Here is a 20,990-nt window from a genome sequence, read left to right on the forward strand (position 1 = left end):
ACCAAAGGGCACATGGTTGGCCCTGGGGCAGACGCTGGCACAGGGCTGGGGAGACACCAGCCCCCAGGCCAGAAGAGTCTGCGTGGGAGCCTCCCTCTGCCTGCGCCCCCATCAAGAGCCCCGACCCCATGGTCCCCATGCAGCAGGCCCTCGGGACAGATCCACAAAGGGGTGGAGATACTTTACCCACATGTTCTCATCTGGCCCTCAGTACAACCTTCAGAAGTACTTATTGTTCTATGTTACAGAAGGGGAAACTGAGGCTCAGCAGACATCCAAGCCTCGGGTCACACAGTGATTGCCAGAGCAGATCCTCAGGACAGGGGTTGTGTGTCCTCCTTCAGACTATTGGGCTGCCTGCCTCTGCTCTTGTCCAAGCCACCTGTGGTCCCCTGAGCCCCCAGGCTTGGAGCATTCTGATTCCTGTGAGATCTTACTGAGGGTTAGATATCAGAAGGGACTTCCAGACCAAGGGCCTGGCTCTCTGCACCCAGTCAGGTAGCTTCCTGAGCCTACTATGGGCAGGCCTCACGCTGGGCAATAGGGGGGGAAACAGGCAGCCCCCCACTCTGGGAAGACAGCTGAGACAGGCCAGGAATAGAGGTGGCAGAGGACACCCACCCCAACGCAGCATTCCCCGCAGCACCACACACGCCTCCGCCTCCACCGCCAGCGAGGCGCGGGCTGCCCAGAGACCACTGAGACCCGTCCTGGGTGGGGGTCAGGGAGGGATGCAGAGAGGAAGCCACAGGACTGGGAACCGCAGTCTCGGAAGAGGGGACTCGGGGGGGGGGGGGGGGGGGGGCGCGGGAGGCCCCGCCCTCCTGCCTCAGTGGCTCGCTCGCTGTGCGTGGGGGCCTGGCAGGGCTGGGAAGTGGGGGGCCGGGGTGTTTATAGGTGTGGGGCGCTCCCTCCAAGTGCCCCCCCCCCCCCCCCCGGGCCGGCCAGAGTGGGAGGGGCCTTCTTGGCGACCCCCACCCTGGGTCCGCCCCCGGCCCGCGCCCGCTCCCCACGTGGCCGCCGGCGGGCGGGGCAGGACGGCCCCTCCTCTTCCTCCCGCCGGGAGCCCGCCCCGCCCGGAGCCGCCCGGAGCCCGCCCGGAGCCCGAGCGCGAGCCGTGCGGAACGCCGCAGTGGGCGCTGGCTGCCCGCAGCCCCTGACCCGGCCCCGGTCGAGCGCCGGCCGCACCACCGCCCTCCGGCCGCCGCCCCCACCCGGTAAGTCCGCGGCCTCTGGGCCTTCGGGAGCGCCGGGGGAAACTGAGTCCGGAAGGAGGCGGGGGCGTCCTTGGGGCTAGGGAGTGGGGATCCGGGCGGCAGCGTGTGCGCCCCGGGTGGCGGCGAGCCGTCCCGCGGGGCAGGGCGGCCCGCGACCCAGTTCCGGGGCGGGGACCCCAGGACGCCCCTGCACCCCGCTACCGCGGCCCCGCGGGCCCCGCCTCAGACTGCCTGCCCCGGCCGGAGCCGCCGCCCGAACGCGCGCTGCCCGCGGGGTGGTGGGTCGGAGGTCGGCCGGGCCTCCTCCCGGGTCAGGCAGCATTTCTCTGCCTCGCGGCTGCCACATCCTAACCATGAATCAGCCACAGTTGTGAAAATAAACTTCAACTTCGGGTCTACCATTCCGGGGGCGCCCCTGTGGCCCCACCCTGACTACTACCTGCCCTCGCGCAGGTGGGCGCACGCGGGGCCCTGGCACCCCCATTGGCGGGCCCTGGGGGAGTGGGCCCCCCTCACAGCTCTCTGATCCTTCTGGGTGGAAAAGGAGGGTGTGTGGGAGGAGGTTCCTGGGCTCCCCTATCCCCGTCTATCAAACCCCTTTCTGGGGAGGGATCTGAGGAGTGACCATAACCTCAGGAGGGAAGCCGAGTGACCCGCCGCCTTTGGGGGGCACGGACGTGGGGGGCAGGGGTCTCCCTATCTGGACCTCCTGAGACTCAGCCCTCCCCTCCCACCATGGGCTGCACAGTGCCTGACGCCCTGCAGTGGGAAGGCAGGACCCAGAGCAAACGCTCCATACTCCCCAGGGGGGCACCCAGGACAGAGGGGGCCTTCGGGAAGTGGTTGCTACACCCCCTAGCGTAGCAGATAGCTACATTTGGTTCCAGTTTTGGGGCCTGAGGCTTCACACCGCCCCCACCCACACCAGGTCACCAGCAACATTCTGTTTAAAAAGCCAAGTTGGTGCAGCAGGTCCCTCCCAGGACCAGGCAGGAGCTGACCACTGCCCAGCCCCTACCCTCCCACACTTCCCAGCAGCTCAAAGCTCAGTCTCGGGTCCAGCAGGCTGGTAAAGGGGACATCGCTGGGGAGGATGGACTGAGGGGGCCAGGTGGGGCTGCCCTCCCGTGACCCATCCAGCGGGCTGCCTGTGGAAGGTTCTGCTCCTCTGCAGTTAGGCCTCCTGAACAGCAGAGTTAACCTTCAGGTTGGGCCCCCACTCTGCGGAGGTGCTGACGGGCTGTGGGAGCTCTTGCACACGCCTCGCATTCCGGGACCTGCAAACTCCTACTTTAAATAGACTCAGTTCACCTTCCATCAAGTGCAATTGTTTCCCAGGTTGGAAAAGTTATCGGGTGCATGAAGGCTTCAGGAGGGGTGGATAATAACCAGGTAACACCGGGGGTGCTGCCTGTGGGTGCAGGGCATGTGCAGGTGGCCTGGCTCTGGACAGGTGGTGGGCATTCTCTGAAGTAAGCTTAGGCCCCTGGATCTTTGAGCGTGCCCAGGGGTCAAGTTGCCCCATTGTCTGAGGCCTGACTCTGCTGCCTGACTTCCTTCTCTCCTTTGCACACAGCAAGTATCTAATAGGTGCGTGGGTCATGGTCCAATGAACACTTACGTTGAGTAGAGTGCGCCCACCTCTGTTTAAGGATAGTGGATGGGAGTGTGTCTAGGGGAGGCAAGGTCAGGCAGGAGATGGTCTCTGTAGGGCTGTCCCCAGGTGCCATGGCACAGCCAGGCCTGGGGGACACCCGATGTCAAGGACAAGGAGGCTGGTATCAATTGAGTATGAAAGAGGGTGTTGTGTAAGGGAGTGAGCTCCTCGTCACTGGAGGTATGGGAGCAGGGTCTAACCTGTGGCCTCCTGTTAGGGAGGTCCCCACCCCATCAGCCTCACCCTGGTAGGAGGGCCCTGCCCAGTTTGCCTCTGAGCACCCAGACAGCCTGAGTCCTGAGCCAGTGTGGGGTCACACAGCTGCCCCACCTGCCCAGCACCCAGTGCATGAGGCAACCTCCATGGTGACCGCCACCCCCCTCCCGAGCCAGGCAAGGAGGACTGGGACAGACTGGGGCCTGACCTCACATCTCTTACAGCTCACTGTCCCTTATACGGCCCCTTTCTAAGGTATGATTAAATAAAGACTTGGGGTTGAGGCAGCTGCCCAGGGCCTGCCCTCTGCCAGGGCTGCGTCATCCTCCAGCAGCTGGCCCCGAGCCTGGCCCATCCACCACACCACGTGCGACTCGGAGCAGGGTCTGCATGCTGAGTGACGGGTGAGCCAGCCAGCCGCACTCCCACCACATGGTCTCCAGCCCTCCCTGCCACCGTGATGTGTGGGTGCTGCGAGTACCATCCGTTTCACAGATGAGGAAACTGAGGCGCGGAGCAGCTAGGTTACAGACTCAGTGCTGTCCATTCTGGCGGGGGGCGCTTATACAGCCCCTACTACGCAGGTCGGCATTGGTACCCACCTCACCCCTCTAGTGGGGTGAAGCCTAGAGCCCAGCCATGCTCGGCACTGTCCAGGGGTCAGGGCAAGAACTGGCCGGCCCCCTGGAGTAACTGGAGGCCCAGGCTGTCCTCCCATCCCCTACCTCTCGTGACAGTGCCCACAGTGCAGCAGTTCAATAGGAGAGTTTTGTCTTGGTCAAGTCGCCCCCACTGGGCCTCCGAATAGGGGAGGGGGAAGGGCACCCACCTGTGTGACTCCAGAGCAGCCCATGCACACAGACAGCTGCCCAAGGACTTCCTGGCTGGGACCACTGTAGGCGCTGGGTCATCCAGGCGGTGGGGCCCTCCTGGCAGGTTGGGGGGTGGGGTCACATTATCTGAGGACAGAATGGCCGAGGGCAAGGGCCAAGGCTGCTTTCCTCTTCCTCTTGCAGGTCCTGCCCCTGTTCCCCCACCCCCGCGGTTTCTCCCAGCTGCACATGCTGCAGGAAGCAGAGGAGGCAGGGATGGGAGAGGGGACTGGCAGAGTCCAGACAGAGGCCAAGCGGGGCCCTCACCGCGCCTCTGTGCCCTCAGCTCGCTCCCGTTCTCACCAGAAGGGGTACTGGCAGTGGCTCAGCACCTGTCGTCCCCTCCACCACCACTATCCCACCCCCCATCATCCATTTGAGATAGACCCTCCAGGAGAGCAGATCAACATGACCAGAGGCCTGGCTAGGCCCCCGCCAGCGATCGAGGTCTGTGCAGGGTTCTGGGGAGGGGCTGCAAGTCTCCCACCCGAGTGCCCTGGGCAGGGACCCCCTGTTCACGTGCTGCCACCATAACTCTCCATCCCCCCCTTCCCATGAGCTGGACCAGATCTGAGTACCCCCAGTCCAGAGTGGGAGAGGAGGGGTGGGAGGCGGATGGGAGGGCCGCCCTGCTCCCATGGGGCTCTGCCCTGCACCAGCCTCACAGCAAAGGCAGGGGCCTCCCCTAGCAGGGCGCATGGCCAGCACTGCCAGGAGGCCAGGCTGACGAGGGCCCTCCAGCCAGGAAACATGCTTGGGGAGGTGGAGGCAGGTTGTCTGCTTCCCATTCTGCAGATGGTGCCATGGAGGCCTAGCATCAAAGCCTAGCATTAAGGCTGACTAAGGGCACAGTGGGTCAGAGAGGGTGAGGGGCACCAGGCAGCCCAGCTAAACACACAGCCCAGATGGTGGCTTCTCTACATCTCCTCCAAGCCCCTACCAGGCTGCTGTGGGTGGGCAGAGTGTTTCTTCATGCCTGAACTTGATCTTGGCCCTTGCCAGCTGGAGGGGTGGTGGTAAACATGGCGTGCACACTGGCCTGGACCCTGGCCTGTTGTGCAAGAAGGGCTGACATCTCAATGGCCTCAGTCTCTCCATCTGTGCCTGGTCCCAGGGTCTGAGACCTGGGATGTGGCCTCAGGGTGCAGCCTGCCTCCCCCACCATCCATGTCCCCATTTCTGCTCCAAGCACAGCTTGGCACTGCCGCCCACACCCCGCAGCAGGGAGGCAGACATCTGCTCTTCACCCGGCCCAGGCTGGGAAGAGGGTGAAGGGGGCGCTGCCTGTCCCCACCGCCTGTCTCTGCCTCCCTGCATGCACAGATGTGAGTCGCCTGAGAACAGGAGCCCGTCAGGGACATCCACGGCCCCTGCCTGCACTGCCACGTTCAGAGAGCCCCAGGCTGTGGAGGTGGGGGCAGCGGAGCGGGGCTACCTGCTGGAGGTGGCATTGCAATGGGTGGGACCCAGGAGGTCACCTTTGAGAGGAGGCTGTGCAGGTGGTGCTCTGTCAGCCAACCCAGGGTCAGAGACAAGGGGTCCCTGTAGAGCATCGTGGCCATTTTACGGATGAGAAAACTGAGTCCAGAATGGGCATGGCTTTCCTGTGGCCCTGGCACCTCGCATCCCAGCAAGCAGTGCCAAGCAGCACTGAGCATCCTGCTCACCCGGTCGGGCCTGACAGGCTCCCTGGCACTGGCTGCCTGGAGCCAGCTAACTGAGAGATGCCAAGTAGGGGCTGGGGGAACTCAGCACCATCCCAGCTCCAGCCCAGTCACCAAGCAGGAGGGGGGCAGTCAGGGCCTGGCGTTATTGTGGCCTCTTGTTGATCTGTCAGCAAGCTGTAGGGTCCCCCATTTGAGGACAAGAACCAGGAGATCCTCTGGGTCATCCAAGGGACAGGCCTGGCAGCAACCCCTGGCCATGCTGGGTGCGCAGGCTAGGCCCCTCCCCTGCTCTCAGTCTGTTTTTGTTCTCCCTGCTCCTGCAAAGGCAGCCTTAAGCTGAGACACAGGCTGGGGGTAGGGACTGGCGGGGCCTGGCATGTGGGTAGGCAGTGGGCAGCTGTCTTGTCCTGGGCACAGGCAGGGTAGGGGCTGGACACCCTGAGGTCCAGACTAGCACACAGCAATCAGGGCCTGAATCCTGAAGCCGAGGCCTGGCTCTAGCCAGCCCCTTCCCCTCCCAGGTTGGGGGAGGCCTTTTCTAAGGACATCAGGGAACAGGAGAGGGACACGGGGGCCTCGTGGAGGGGCATCTCAGTGCTTCTGGTCTTGGGGGAGAAAACCCAGGCAGAGGGATTCTGGTGGTGAGCCTGAGGTCTTTGTGCTCCTGGTCCCCAATAACCTGGGGACCTCCTACAGGTGGAATCTGTGGCCTGCCGTAGTCCAGCCCCAGATTCGTGCCCTGCCCTGCCACATGCAGGACCTGGCCAGTCCCTTTTCCTTCCTCAGTCCCGAAGCACAGATCTGTACACATCCCTCCCCTCCACATTTGCCACTGGAGCTCAGTCCCAGTAGGTGCTGCACAGAGCCCGGTGCGCAGGAGTCACCCGACAGGCAGTGCTGCCGTTGCCCTTCGCCCACACCTCTCCCAGGACCCCGAGAATGTCAGAGGTGGCCAGGCCTTCAGGGAGCACCCCATTAGCCCTGCTGTTTGTGCAGCTGGGAGACGGAGGCCTGGAAGGGGCCCTTCCGCTGACAGTGCAAGTAGAGGGCAAACCCTGCGGACCCTCAGCACAGGTGGAAACAAAAGCCCTGCTTCCTGGCATGGGTGGCTCCACCCTTCCTGCCCTGCCATTGCCTGAGTGAGCTGGTCCCCCGGGGGAGGGGAGACTCTGAGATCACCCCAAGCCCATTCACAGAAACCCAGAAACACACACACAAATACACATACACACACTGGACTGCACTTGGGCAGACCCTCCCTGCGAGCAAAGGCGGGGCAGCGCCGGCCACCAGCTCCAGCAGGCTTTCCTGTTTCTCACCTCCCCCACCACTGCACAAAGCCTCCCTCTCCTCTGGTTTCCATCTAGTTCTATTCCTAACCCAGTGGGGGATGCAGATCCCACTTCCCTGTGCCTGCCATCTGCCCCATGTCCTGGGGCTACAGTGGGCTGAGCTGTGGCCTGGTTTCCCTGACCAGTGGTGTCCCCTGGCTCTCAGCGCCAGCCAGCCCAGGCCCCAGCTCCTCCCCACTCACTGGGCCTCCACCAACACTTGGCCAGAGCCCCATGAAGCAGCTCCCAGTTCTGTACTCTCCTCCCTGGGTGACCTGAGCACAGGGCTGGAGCCCTCTGAGCCCAGCCTCCTCCCTCTGTAAGATGCTGTTCGTGTTTTTCAGTCATTTTGCTTTTTTTGTTTTTCTCATTATAAAAACGACTGTATTCATGCCAGATGCAGCTTCTGTTAGTATTCAGGCAGGTGTCGTGTGTGACACATCGCACTGTATATGGCTGAAGTCCTACACAGTGCATCCTGCTTCCAAGACATCTTCATGCTCACCCCCTTCCCAGGGGCCCCCTCTGTCCTGCTACTGGACACCTTAGTGGTCCAGTGGGGGCCCTCCTTGCATGCCAGGGGTAGTTCAAGGGAGGACTTGGGAGGCAGAGGCCTTGTACTGTCCTGAACTCTGGGACTGCAGGTGGCAGGGGTACTGAGGGCTCCTTGGACATGAGATGGGCCAGGGGACTGTGAGAACAATGACCCCTATCCCAGCCCTGTACGCTCTATGCCTGTGGACACGTGGGCACTGGGTGGGCCATCGTTCTTCACCCTTACCCCAGGCCCACTGTGCACAGGACCCCTACCTGGGATGAGCCTGCAGCAGGTGACCCACACAGTCAGTGGAGGTTCCTTGAGGGGCTCAACGCCTGGTGCAGAAGGTGACACACGTGCTGAAGGCTCAAAGGAGCTGGTATTCAATGGGGTAATAAGGGGTCACAGTAGGACAGGTTCAGCTCCAGGGACCTCCCACCACAACAGGACCACCCCTGAGCCCCAGGAGCTGCCAGGAACACGTGCAGTCCTGGAGATTCAAGAGTTGCAAGGCAGTGGAAAATTTTGGGCTCTTAGAGGAACTAAAAATACAGTGTGGCAGCCCCTGCCTCCCAGTTCCGGAGTCCCGCTCCTGCCATTTTACCCGCCCACCACGAGGAAGACAAGCTCCCTTCTTTGCGCCCCCACCCTCACCAGCTCTGGGCTCAGAAGCATCCCAGCCCCTGTACTGATGCTGGCAGCGTGTCCCGAAGCTCAGGCCTTCCTTACCCCGGGCAGCGGCCCTCTCAGGTGCCCATGTGCCCAGCCCGTGCCTGCCGAAGCCCCCACATCTGTCTCAGGGTCCCCAGAACCCCTTGGCCCCAGGTGGTCCTTGCACAGATTAAGGCATAGTAGGCAGCACTCACCTCCCCAAGGGTGCTGGGCTCAAGGCTCGGCCTGCTCGTGGGGAGCTGGAGCCTCAGGCAGACAGACCTTCCCCCTTACCTAATGGGGGCTTTCACAGGTGGCCTCCAGGCCCAGTGGAACTGGTTGAGGGGATGGGACCCCCCCACCCCCCACAAACTGCTGTGTGCAAGGCTGTCATGGGCTGCTCCTGGTGGCAGGTGACTTATCCTTGCTTTAAGGTGACAAATGGTTTGCTCAGTGAGCCAGGATTCGGACCTGGGCTCTCTGGCTCCAAGTCTGACATGCTCTCCGCCCCCTGCCACACTGAATGGACCTACATAGGGGCCTCCCAGCAGGAGTGCATAGCTCGGTGCCCCGTGCCCACCATGGGAGCCTGCCCACTCTAGGTGTTTCTCCATCTGCACATCAGGGGCTGGGTCTCAGAGGTCTGGAGCTTTGGCCTGCCCCCGCAACACACACACACACACACACACACACACACACACACACACACACACACACTCTCTCTCTCTCTCTCTCTCTCTCTCTCTCCACACACACACACACACACACACACACACACACACTCTCTCTCTCTCTCTCTCTCTCTCTCTCTCTCTCTCTCTCTCTCTCTCTCTCTCACTCACTCACTCACTCACTCACTCACTCAGCTTGACAGATGACTAGCATGCAGGGGCAGCAGCTTGCAAGCTTCCCATGAGTCAGCACAGCTGCCCAGGCATGTGGGTGCTCAGGTGGAGGCGCTGGTGTCGCCGTGCCAGGCGGGCCAGGCAGGGCGGAGAAGTGCCGCCTTCCGAGGAGGCAGCCAAGAGGCCGACTAGACCAGTGTCCCCCAACCCTCCAGGTCCTCTAGCAGCCCCTGTGTGGGGGCTGGGTGCGCCCTCAGATGGGTGGCCCCATGCAGGCCCCAAGAGGGGACCCTGCCTTCAGGAGCCCCCATCTGAGGGGGAGGGCATGGCCCTGGCCCGGTGGAAACCCCACGTTACTGGCAGAGAAAAGCGACCGCTAAAGAGCCATAGTGACATCCGACTAATGTCAGGGTGGGGGAGTGGCCAGGGGGATCCCATCAGAGCATCCGGGTCTTTTGCATCTGCAAGAGGCCCTGCCCAGTGTAGCTCCATTCGCGGGGGGAGGGTGGGCACCTTTCTCAGCGCTCCCGACCCTTCGGCTTCCCGTGAAGGGTCTGACCTGAGCCGCGGGTGCGTGGGCCCTGCGGAGCCCAGACGGCGCGCTCTGCTCCCGCGGGCGGTGCTGGCAGCAAAAAGGCGCCGCGCATGCAAATTCCTGTGCCTGTGGCCCCGCCCCTGCCGGAGGCCACGCCCCGGCGCCCGCAGCCCGAGCCCGGACTGGCCCCGCGCCCCGCCCGGACTGGCCCCAGGCGCCAGGCCTGGCTGCGAGCTGGACACGGACACGGCCCGGCCCGGGGGCAGCGTTGAAACAGCCTCGCGTTCCCGAGCGCTCGCCCTGCTGACCGGTTCCCGTTTCTCTTAGTAGGTCCCACTGCAACCCACTTTGCAGACGGAGAACAGAGGGGCAGAGTCACTTTATCCGAGTCACACAGCGAGCAAGCCTAGGAACGAGGCTCCCTGCTCACCAGCGCCTTCCGGGTGTTCTCCGTAGCCCATGCCCTGAGATCAGTAAACTGCAGTTCCCTCTGTGCTCCTGTAGACGTGAACAACCACCACCTCACGGGAGCAGGCAGAGGCTGTGCGTCCAGAGCCTGCTGTAGCGAGTCAGCCACCTCCACTGGTGTCTGGCAGAGATCAAAGCCAGGCAGAGGAGTGAGAAAGCTTTATATTTTTGTTATATATATGTTTTGAGAGAGAGAGCGAACTTTTTTATAGAAAAAAGAGGAGGCGGGGGGATGCCCTGATGGGAGGCTGGATGGTGGATGGGAAGCTGGGCCTCCTGTGTGATTGCTTAGGGGAGCACATTCGACTTTCTCTGGTTGGTCCCGAGTTGGAAACAGGGACAAAAATCATGGAAGCTGTCAATTATTAATCACATCCCTGCTGTTTTGAGCCAATCGCTACAGAGGTTTTCGTCTGGCGTCCCGGAGTGGTTGCTGCAGATTGTAGTCAGCATTCTGTCTTGATACATGGTCCGGTCATTGTTCCTTTGTATTTTCAGTCTCTCATCCTGAAAAGTAGTTGGAACATTTCTAGGTGGGCCCTGAATGAGGTCGGGCAGACTGGTGGGCATCACAGAAGGAAGGAAGCAGCTCTTGCCTCAGCCTCTGGGTCCCCAGCTGAGCTCACTCTCCTAGTTGGACACCCAGCCCAGCAGAACCCTGCACCCCCTCCCTGTACCCAGACAGTGCCTAGCGGGGCATGGCTGACTTGTGTAGCTCAGCTCCAGCACGCAGAGCATGGTGCCAGAGGGATGGGATCCTGCGTGGACAGGCAGGCAGGTGGAGCTGGTCACCTCCTGCTGGGGTTCCACCCCACAGACTAAGGGAGGGTCCTGTCAATTTGGGGTCTTTCAGGGAGTGAAAGCCCCAGGAACTGGGATGTGCACGGGGCAGGGAGGGCTGGGTAGTGCCAAGGGGAGCAGTATCAGGTCTGCAAGCACCCTGTGCATCTGGGGGGATCTGGGCCCAGGGCGCTCCAGACAACACTGCTAGTCTCTAAAAGGTTGGGGTATTTTGCATAGCGGGTCCCCTAGGGCTCTTGGCTGGAGAGAGGGCACTTTTGATGCTAGAGGCCTGGCATGGGAGAGTTTGCTCCCTGTCCACTCAGTGTGTGCCAAGGGGACAGGGACTCCAGCCAATGGGGGCGGGGGTGGGGAAAGGGGGGCCGGTTCTGGGCTCTTCTTTAGGCAGCAACACCCAGGGTGGGTGGCAGTGTGTGCAGAGGCCTGTTTGCCTTGCTTTCATGGTGGCGGGAGCAGCCCCCTCCCCAACTACTGAGAGGGGGCTTGGGGACCTGAGGCTGCCCAGGAAGAAGCAGGATCGCAGCTGGTAGCCGGGCAGCTCGGTGGTCAGCAGTAATGAGAAGCCAGGAGAATGTGAGGAGCGGCCCAAGGCAGGGCCTGGAATGGGTGGGCAGAGGCGGCCGGAAGGTCTTACGCATCTGGGTGAGTGGACTGCGGGTGGATGGCCAGGTGGGCCAGGCCTGGGAGGGTGGTTAAAACCGGGGGAGTCAGAGTGAGGGCCCCAGGCTCTCCACCCAGCACAGGACCCAGGCTGTGGATCTCTGGGCAGGGAGCTGGGGATCCACCCAGGTCCTGCAGGTGGGAGGGGTTGTCCACACCCACAGCTTCTCAGGACGCTCCCAGCTGCCTGGTGCCAGAGGTGCAGATGAGGAACCCAAGGCTCAGACAAGATAAGTGAGCTGGCCAGGGTCTGCCGGTGAGGGCCCGAGCTGGGTGCACATGTGGGGCACATTCCTCTTCCGCCTACCAGACTGCCTCCCAGAAGGCCCTGCTGGCCCCCAGAATAGTTGTGCAGGCAGGGGGATGAGGGGCCGGCAGGGGCTGGACTTCCTGATACGCCAGGTTTGTGCTCTGTGCTGCCAGGCAGGCCGGGAGTGGGCCCCAGAACCTCAGGGGAGGATGCTCCAAGGTGGAGGGGCCGGCACAGTCTTTGGGGGTGAGGACAGTAGGCACTGGGGACCAGAGCCACACTGGGAGTCAGCACCTGGGCCCTCGCCCCCACCCAGCCACTCCTGTGTGACCTCAGATGGCCCCTCCAGCCTGGGGTCTTGTAGCTTACCAAGTTGGACAGCCCTTGAAGTGAAGCTGCACTGGACCTCCAGCATCTAGTAGTCTCCAGAGCCACTCGCTGGGGTCCGGTCACAGCTGTGCCAATTCAGCTGTCAGGCCGTGGGCACATGACCCAGCTTCTCTGGTACTGCCTCCATTTCCCCAGCTGTCAAGTGGGGACACGAATGTCTGCCCCAGGAGTGGTGGGAGGCTGAGTGTCGGCGGTGGAGAGTGCTGGGGCTGGGTCTGACACTCGGTGGAACTGAGTCCCTGCCAAGCCCTGCCCCTTGGGGCCTCCTCCCCACAGCTCCGCGCTGCAGTTCTCAGCCTCTAAATATAAGATCACAGCCATACATGGTTGCAGGACAGCCTGGGATGCCCCTGACCTTTGGGGCCCGTCCCCAGGGTCTGTGCTTGGTGATGGGGCCTCAGCCAGCTGGACACCAGGGAGGGGATCTGGGGGTGTAGAGATGACAACAGGGGTGCAGTCCACCTGTCCTTCTGTTCTGCTTTTGGGGAAAGGTATGTGCTGGGGGGGTGTTCTGAGCCGGGCCTGTCCCCCTCGACCTGTTGCAGCTGAATCTGGGTAAAACCCGGAGTGCCAAGAGCCTCAGGTATCTGTGTGAATCTTCAACTCACACACAGCCTGGCAGGGCAGCCTCCCCACTTGGGTGGGCATGGGGCATTTCATCACATGGTGACCGCCCCCACCACACCCCAGCCATACTCCTGATGCTACAGGCAGCCGGGAAGAGCCCAGGGCTTGAAATCACCCCCCACCATATTGTCCCAATCTGACTCTGTCCTCTGGGCAAGAAAAGCACCCTGGCGGTGAGGTAAGGGAGCCTCAGAGACACCGTTTCTGTTGCATCATCGTCCCTGGGTCAGTGGTGTTCCAGCAAGTATAGCCGCCCACTGCCTGTCCTGGAGCTTTCTGGGCTCATCCAGGCCGTCTCTCTGCAGGGACAGCACAGGGCCCGGCCTCAGAGTTGGGGATGCAGGTTTCTGACACAGCTCCTCCTGTCCCAGCTCTGATCCTCAGGGTCCTCGTGTGTACGTGGTGACTTCGCTGCCCGCCTCTTCGTTTGCTGTGGCAATTCAGTAAGGGATGGACACAGGGAAGTCTGAGGACATTGGCACTCCTTGTTAGGGCCAGGGACAAAACGTCATTCCTAACCTGTCAGCATGGCGCATCGCGTGGCCGGTCTGGGCCTGAGCAGGAGACACGGTGGAGAAACTGAGGCAGAGGGCAGTGCCTCCCTTGCCACTGGTGGCCAATCCAGGCCCTGGCCTCTCAGCCTGCGGGTGGCATCCGACCCCGTGGCGGGCTGACAGCTCTGTCTCCTCTGGCCCCACAGTTTGGCAAGATGTCGGTGAAGGAGGGTGCGCAGCACAAGTGGACAGTGCTGAAAGAGAAGCTGGGGCCACCAGAGCTGGACCCCACCGAGGCCAACCTGGAAAATGCCGACCCCGAGCTGTGCATCCGGCTGCTCCAGATGCCCTCCGTGGTCAACTACTCAGGGCTACGCAAGCGCCTGGAGAGCAGCGATGGCAGCTGGATGGTGCAGTTCCTGGAGCAGAGCGGCCTGGACCTGCTGCTCGAGGCCCTGGCACGGCTGTCGGGCCGCAGTGTGGCCCGCATCGCTGACACCCTGCTGCAGCTCACCTGCATCAGCTGCGTGCGTGCCGTCATGAACTCGCAGCAGGGCATCGAGTACATCCTCAGCAACCAGGGCTACGTGCGCCAGCTCTCCCAGGGTGAGCCTCGGGAGGGATGGCGGGCGGGCAGGTCAAGCAGGCTGGGACACCTCAGGTGCCCTATGACGGGCAGACATTGGTGACTCAGTGTAAATAAGGCTCCAGGCCATGAAAGTCAGTGGGAGACCTGGGGTTCAGGGAGAGAGAAGAGGGCTCAGCTGGACAGGAAAGGAGGGCTTCCTGGAGGAGAGACTGGCTTCCTGGACTCAGGGAAAACATCACCATTCACCCTAAGTCTGAAACCGTCGGGCCACCTTGGTTCCTCCAGCAGCTGCACCTTTATTCTGTGACTCTGCTGTGCATTTCCACCTGGCCCTGTGCCAGCTCCCACCCCCAGGGTTCCAGGCCCTCAACCATGCTGTGGCAGCTAGAGTCAGCTGGGTGGAAAACACAAGTCCCTTTGAGGACCTCCCACTTACACACTGCCTGGCTCCAAGACCTTTAGGTCTGGCCCGCACCTACGCATGGCATTATCCTCCGCCTCCCAGCACCTTCCCAATGTCCCCCTTCCCTGGCCTGTCCCCCTACTTGAGCACCTGGAGGACTTCCTCCCCAGCAGGCTTCCAGCCTCTGCCTCCTGCCCAGGCTGCCTTTGCATGCCTCCAAAGCCTTGCTCATCCTTTAAGTTCCAGCTCACTGTCGCCTCTTCCAGGAAGTCTCCCAGGCTGTGCCCGGAGCCAGTCCCGACTCCTTGCCACCAGGCTGTGCTGCTCCATGGCAGCAACCCAATCAGTCCCACTTGTGCTTGGGGCTCCAGGACCAGCTGGGGGTGGACAGTGATGGGCAAGGTCAGGCCTGTGGGGGCAGGCAGGTGTCCATGTGGGTGAGGGAGCCAGAGACTAACTCGGAGGATGGAGGCAGTGCAGGGACCATTCCGATCCCAGCCTGTTTCCCCAGCCCAGCCTGTCTGTAGCCCTCTGTAGGGTCCTTTGTAAATTGTTCTCAGCAGGACCAGTCCAGAGAGGAGAGACACACCTAAAACTCTTCCAGCCCCGGGGATGGAGCAGGAGGCAGGGGTTAATGAGGACAGGGAGGTGCCGCAGGCTGTGTCTGTCATAAATGCAGTTAGTGCTGAGTTTGGAGAAAACATGGGCCCGGAGCCAGTGACAGGACTCGGCAGGCCAGCAAGGACCCCTCAGAACTAAGGGCCAGCTTCAGCAGACCCCAAGGCAGCTAGGGCTGCCCCTGCTTCTGAGCCCTTCCCTGTAGGGTCTGGCTCTGGGGTCTGGGAGGTGGGGTCAGGGCACCAGGGAGAGGGCAGCAGGGCAGGGCCCAGCCCTTCACCCAGTACCTGCTGTGGGCCATGGGCAAGTGCACGGCGCCCTCTGGCGTCTGCCTGTCAGGCCGGCATTGCCGCCCTAAGCCCAGCCGCACAGGCGCAGGAGATGGGGGGATGCAGGGACCCCTGAGATTCACCCCGCCCCTTGGCAGCTCTGGACACGTCCAGTGTGATGGTCAAGAAGCAGGTGTTTGAGCTGCTGGCCGCCCTGTGCATCTACTCGCCTGAGGGTCACACCTTGACCCTGGATGCCCTGGACCATTACAAGGTAAGCAGCGGGGCCTGGGCCTGGGTGGGCTGTGGGCTCCCACCTGGGCGCGCACTGACCCTGCCCACCCTGCAGATGGTGTGCAGACAACAGTACCGCTTCAGGGTCATCATGAACGAGCTCTCTAACAATGACAATGTGCCCTACCTGGTCACTCTGCTCAGCATGATCAACGCCGTCATCCTGGGCACCACGGACCTCCGCAAACGTACCCAGCTGCGGAGCGAGTTCATCGGTAACCACCCACCAGCCCAGCCCGCCCTGCATCTACCTGGGAGGTGGAATCACGACAAAACCTGCCCCTACCACGCACCGCCCCCTCCCCTCCAGGGCCCCAGAGGAAGGACTGTCTTGGGGACTTGAGCCCCCTGCCCCTGCCTGCCCCTTTGGTGGATGCAGGCCTCAGAGCACCTAGACCATGTCCCTGGAGGGTTCTCAGTTACAAGGCTGGCTGGGCACTGGAGGGAGGCAGGCGGCCTGATGCCCAATCCAGCTCTGCCCTTCTGGCAGTGACCCTTCAACAAGCACCACTGTGTGTCCAGAGATGTCTCCCTTCCGGAGCCCCTGTCCCTAGTGTCCCATAGGAACAGCAGGGTTCCCCTCTGGCCCAGGAGCCAGGTGCTCTGGTGGTGGAACTAAGACAAGGGATCGGGGAGGCAGAGGAATTAGATGCAACACACAGGTGACCCCAGGGCAGGTGTGGGGGGTGGATGGCCAGAGGCAGCCTCTGAACCCTTCTGATCCCATCTGTCCCTTCCCAGGGCTGCAGCTTCTGGATGTTCTGACCCGGCTGCGGTGAGTCCCCACTGTGACTGGTCCTGCCAGCTACCCCTTCGCTGCTGCCCAAAGCCAGGCCCTTGCCCAGGCAGTGCCTCCAGATAGACAGGGAGGTGGCTTCCAGGAGTACCACACTGGACCCACCCCAAGGCCAAGCCTCAGATTCACTGTCCGTGGAAGCTGCCCATAGAAACTAGGGTCTTCCTTAGGTACGATACACGGCTCCTAGTTCATTCAGGTTTCAGATACACAACAGATAATGTTTTAGTGTAAGTATATCCCAAATATTGTATGGAATGTACTTATGCTAAGAATTATTCACCATTTATCTAAAATTCCAATTTAATTGGTACCCTGTCGTTTTGTTTGCTAAATCTGGCCACCCTGCTGGGAACAGCTGAGAAACCCTATCCCAGGCCTCTGTTAGGACCACACTTGGTGGGGTCTCCAGCGCCAGGGAAATCAGCTTGGAGGAGCCCAGAGCTGGGATGACTGGTGTTGAACTGACATTGGGCAAAGGGGTACGTGTGCCCAGCCCATGCCAGGCGTTGAGGGGGCCGGCCCTGCCTGCTGAGGGCTCTTGTTCATTGGCCAGGCTGAGGTGAATGGCAAGTCCTGGGCCCAATGTACACTCAAGCGTCTCCTCTGGTCCCCTCAGGAGTGGTCTTGACCCCTCCCTCCCAGCACCCAGAGGAGGGCCTTCACTACCCCTGGGTACACTCTAGCTCCCCATCTCTGGGCCTCAATGTGTGCATCTCCCCCTGCAAGTGGGAGGACCCACCCTTGCCCTTTCCAAGGGGCTCGGAGCTGCCCAGGTGACCTGTGAGCCCACCACTCTCCCAGGCTGCATCCCAGGCTACAGTGGCCGCATGTCAGGCCACAGAGCCAGCTACAGGCCTGGCCAGAGCCCTGCTCAGTGTCCTCTGGTTGGCTGAGCCAGCAGTGCTCGGGGCTGCCCTGGGTGGAGTGGGGGACTGGTGGGGGTAGCAGGCTGAGCCCGCCTGGCCCCTCCCACCCTAGAGACTTTGAGGATGCCGACCTGCTGATCCAGCTGGACACCTTCGATGAGGCCAGGGCTGAGGACGAGGAGGAGCTGCTGTCAGTCTGTGACGGGGTCAACATGAACAACCACCAGGAGGTCTTTGACTCCTTGTTCCACAAGGTGGGCCTGTGCCTGGGCCAGACCAGGGGTGGGGGCAGCCCTGCCAGTCTGGGCTGTGGCCCCAAGGCCCAGGGCTTGGGAGAGGCCCCTTCTCTGCCCTGGTCAGACCCTGCCCTGAGCCCAATCTGGGGTCTCACTCCAGGGAGCAGGGTCTGGTAGGCTAGTCTGGGCCATCCTGGGACAGACCTGGAGCTGCAGGGCCCAGAAGGACAAGGTTCCAAAGGCCAGGGCTGCCCAGAGTCGAGCACCATCAGGTGGACTTTGGAGACCTTGGGGCCCAGGTGGTCCAGGAGGTCCAGGAGGCTGAGATCGCATGAAGCTCAGGCCGTCCCTCATTCACAGAATTTGTGGCTCTCAGCTGGTGGTGATTATGTGCCCAGGCAGCATCTGGCAATGTCTGGGGACAGTTTTGGTGTCACAGCTGGGCAGGGAGTACTATTGGCATCAAGTGGGTAGAGACCAGGGATGCTGTTTAACATCCCGTAATGCACAGGACAGTCAAGGAGCACTGACTGAGGCACTCGTCATCAGGGCAGGTGTAGAGGGGGTAGTGGGAGTGGACACCCCTGGCAGACAGGCAGCAGAGGTCAGCCCGCCCGGGAGTAGGGACGGCCGCTGACCCACTCTCCTCTCCTGCCCCATCAGGTGAGCAGCTCCCCGGCGTCTGCCCAGCTGCTCTCTGTGCTGCAGGGCCTCCTGCACCTGGAGCCCACCCGCCGCTCCAGCCAGCTGCTCTGGGAGGCCCTGGAGAGCCTGGTAAACCGGGCCGTGCTCCTGGCCAGCGACGGTGAGGGGGCGGGCGGGCAGGGGAGCGGGGCACAGCGTGGGGGCAGACCCTGGGGTCCTGGACTGTGGGGGAGGGGCCCGTCTTTGGCCCCTAACCCATCCTCTGCCTGAGGGAGGTGGACACCCTTTCTGCCTGACCCTCCAGCCCCTGGTCCCTTCCTCCGCCATCTCCTTTTCTGCCCCTCTCCCTTGATCCCAGACTCCACCGCAGCCCAGGAATGCACCCTGGAGGAGGTGATCGAGCGGCTCCTGTCCTTCAAGGGGCAGCCCCGACCAAGCCCCATGGACAAGGCCCACAAGAGCGTCCAGGTCAACCTAGGCCAGAGTCAGACAGGCAGCTCCCCGCAAAACACAGCTGCCCCCGAAGCCATCGAGGAAGGCCAGCAGCCGGCGGTGGCCCATGCCAGCGAACACACGGCCAGCATCCAGAGCATGACACAGCCAGGAGTCCTGGAGCAGCGGGCACCCAGCCCACCCCCACCTCCACCCCCCCTCCCCAGCTCCACCACTGGGGCCCCACTCCACACCTGTGGGCACATGACTCGCACCCAGAGCATGACAGAGCCAATATTCCTGGAGCTGCGGGCACCCAGCGCACCCCTTCCTGCATCAGCCCTGCCAGGCCTGGCGGCCGTGTCTCCTCCAGCAATCCCTCCACCTTCACCACTCCAGAGCATGGGATGCCCACCCCCACCCCCGCTGCCTGGAATGGACTGGGGACCCCCTCCACCTCCACCACTGCCCAATACCTTTGGCCCGCCTGCAGGGAGCGGCTTGGAGGAGATCATTGAAACCCAGGTGGACCACGGCCTGGGCTCGGCCTGGGTTCCCAGCCACCGGCGGGTGCATCCGCCCACACTGCGTATGAGGAAGCTAAACTGGCAGAAGCTGCCATCCAACGTGACTCGAGGTGAGGACCCCCAATCTTGAGAAAGTAGCATCCCTCTGGGGGTAGGGGCAGGCTCAGCTCCTGTGTGGTCTGGGGAAGGGGGAATGAGTGGGTGAGAGGCTCCCTTGGAGGACCCCTCTGCCCCCGTGCTCCTGTGGACTGGTGCGTCCCAGATGTTGCAGCCCCTGCATGGCCCATGCACCTGGATGCACCACACTGTGGGGGCTGGCGTGCTGATGTTCAGAGCAGGCCAAGGCCAGGCAGAGGCCAGGTCATCTGCCAGCATGGACACATGCAGACACATGTCTTGGCAGCAGCTTGAGGGCATCATTTGCTATGTGCTTATTCAGTGCCTGCTGTATGCTCTACCTGGGCTGGGCCCTAGGCAGAGCATCTTTGACAGCCCTCAGGAGGCCCAGGCCCACCTGCCTCTGAACCCCCAGGCCCCGGGGTGAGTGAGAGACTGACTGGCAGTGACCCTCCCCTCCCCTCCCCCACAGAGCGCAACTCCATGTGGGCATCTCTGAGCAGCCCCAACATCATGGTGGTGGAGCCTGACTTCTCCAGCCTTGAGCAGCTTTTCTCCTTACCTGAGGTCAAGCCTAAGGAACCAGCAGCAGCTGCCCCGGCTAGGAAGGAGCCCAAACAGGTGGGGACGGGGGAGGGGCTCAGACCAGGTTGCCCACCATGGTACCTCCGGGTACCAGCCCACTGGGTGGGGGTGTTTTCCAGATCACTTTTCTCGACTCCAAGAAGAGCTTGAACCTCAACATCTTCCTGAAGCAGTTTAAATGGTGAGTGATGGAGACCTCTTGGAGGTGGCCCTGTCACAGGGCCCTCCAGCAGAGCTACCTCTGCAGGCTGCTGCCTCCACCTGAGCTCCCACCTGGGGTTCGGTGGTGCCCTCTGCAAGCTGCCTCCGGGAGGTGCACATTCCATTCCAGGGCAAGAGACAGTGGGGTACTAGCCACAGACTTCCCCAGCTAGGGACCCTCGAGACCACCCACCAAGGCCAGATAGGTACAAGACAAACCAGGGTGAGGACCTAGAACCGGACTCCCAGCCCCCAAGTCCTTCCCTGATGCAGATGTCAGGCACTCACTCCTGCCAGGATGCTCGCTGGGTGCCCCTGAGCCATCCCCCCATCTCCTGAGCAGCCCCTGGGAGGGGGAGGGGAGAGGGTTCTCTGGCAGACAGGAAGAGTGTCACTCAGCCCTGACCTTCATTTACTGTGTGGCCCTGGGCAGATGGCCAGCCTTCTCTGTGCCCCACCGGTGCTGGCCCTGCCCCCTCATGGCTGTGTGAGGATACCCTGCCTGGAAAGGCCCAGCAGAGGCCAGGTGGGGCAACACACGCTCCCCCTCCTCCGCCCCCAACCCCCTCCTTCCAGCCCCAATGAGGAGGTCGCTGGTATGATCCGGGCTGGAGACACCACCAAGTTTGATGTGGAGGTTCTCAAACAGCTCCTCAAGCTCCTTCCGGAGAAGCATGAGGTAAGCCAGGGCCCTCTCTGCAGCCAGCCAGAGGAGATTGGGCTGGGCCTGCCTGGGGACTCCCAGCCAGGGGACAGAGAAGGGGAGGGGTCCCAGCTCCGCCTATGCCCTGAGCCGGGGCGCTGTGCCCAGATGTGAGTGGGCAGTGGAGTGAGTCGGCAGCCGCGGGCAGTCCAGGAGGGCTTCCCGAGGGAGGCGGAAGCTGGCGCGCGGCCGGATCCCACACGTGGGCCTCCTCCCGGCAGATTGAAAACCTGCGGGCGTTCACAGATGAACAAGCCAAGCTGGACAGCACCGACCAGTTCTACCTCCTCCTGCTGGACATTCCCTGGTGAGCGCCGGCAGCCCTCGGGCCCCAGAGCCCGGCTGTAGGGAAGGGGCAGAGGAGGGCAAAGGTGGGGAGCCGGGCCCAGACGGGGGGAGAGAGGCTGGTTTCCAACAGCACTCCCGCCCCACATGGCAGGGCTAGGTCTTCGTGAGAAGGCTTCCCCGAGTTCCCCCAGCCTCCCTG

The 20,990-nt window shown here is 62.4% G+C and overlaps 1 protein-coding gene across 4 annotated transcripts in view; it reads left to right on the top strand.

Moving 5' to 3' along the window:
- Positions 1–1,132: 1,132 nt before the first annotated feature.
- Positions 1,133–20,990, top strand: part of LOC134372184 (inverted formin-2-like) — a 29,308-nt gene continuing 9,450 nt past the window's right edge. For all 4 annotated transcript variants that reach the window (XM_063089486.1, XM_063089487.1, XM_063089490.1 and 1 more), the window contains exons 1-12: positions 1,133–1,217; positions 13,426–13,825; positions 15,257–15,372; positions 15,448–15,607; positions 16,134–16,167; positions 17,170–17,311; positions 17,957–18,098; positions 18,297–19,007; positions 19,487–19,635; positions 19,719–19,780; positions 20,377–20,479; positions 20,725–20,810. In XM_063089486.1, coding sequence (XP_062945556.1) covers positions 13,435–13,825; positions 15,257–15,372; positions 15,448–15,607; positions 16,134–16,167; positions 17,170–17,311; positions 17,957–18,098; positions 18,297–19,007; positions 19,487–19,635; positions 19,719–19,780; positions 20,377–20,479; positions 20,725–20,810 — 2,096 coding nt within the window. In that variant the 5' untranslated portion in view covers positions 1,133–1,217; positions 13,426–13,434. The remainder of the gene's footprint in view (positions 1,218–13,425; positions 13,826–15,256; positions 15,373–15,447; positions 15,608–16,133; positions 16,168–17,169; positions 17,312–17,956; positions 18,099–18,296; positions 19,008–19,486; positions 19,636–19,718; positions 19,781–20,376; positions 20,480–20,724; positions 20,811–20,990) is intronic.

The sequence above is a fragment of the Cynocephalus volans genome, chromosome 3, assembly GCF_027409185.1.
Source record: "Cynocephalus volans isolate mCynVol1 chromosome 3, mCynVol1.pri, whole genome shotgun sequence".
In the NCBI taxonomy this organism is placed as follows: Eukaryota; Metazoa; Chordata; class Mammalia; order Dermoptera; family Cynocephalidae; genus Cynocephalus; species Cynocephalus volans.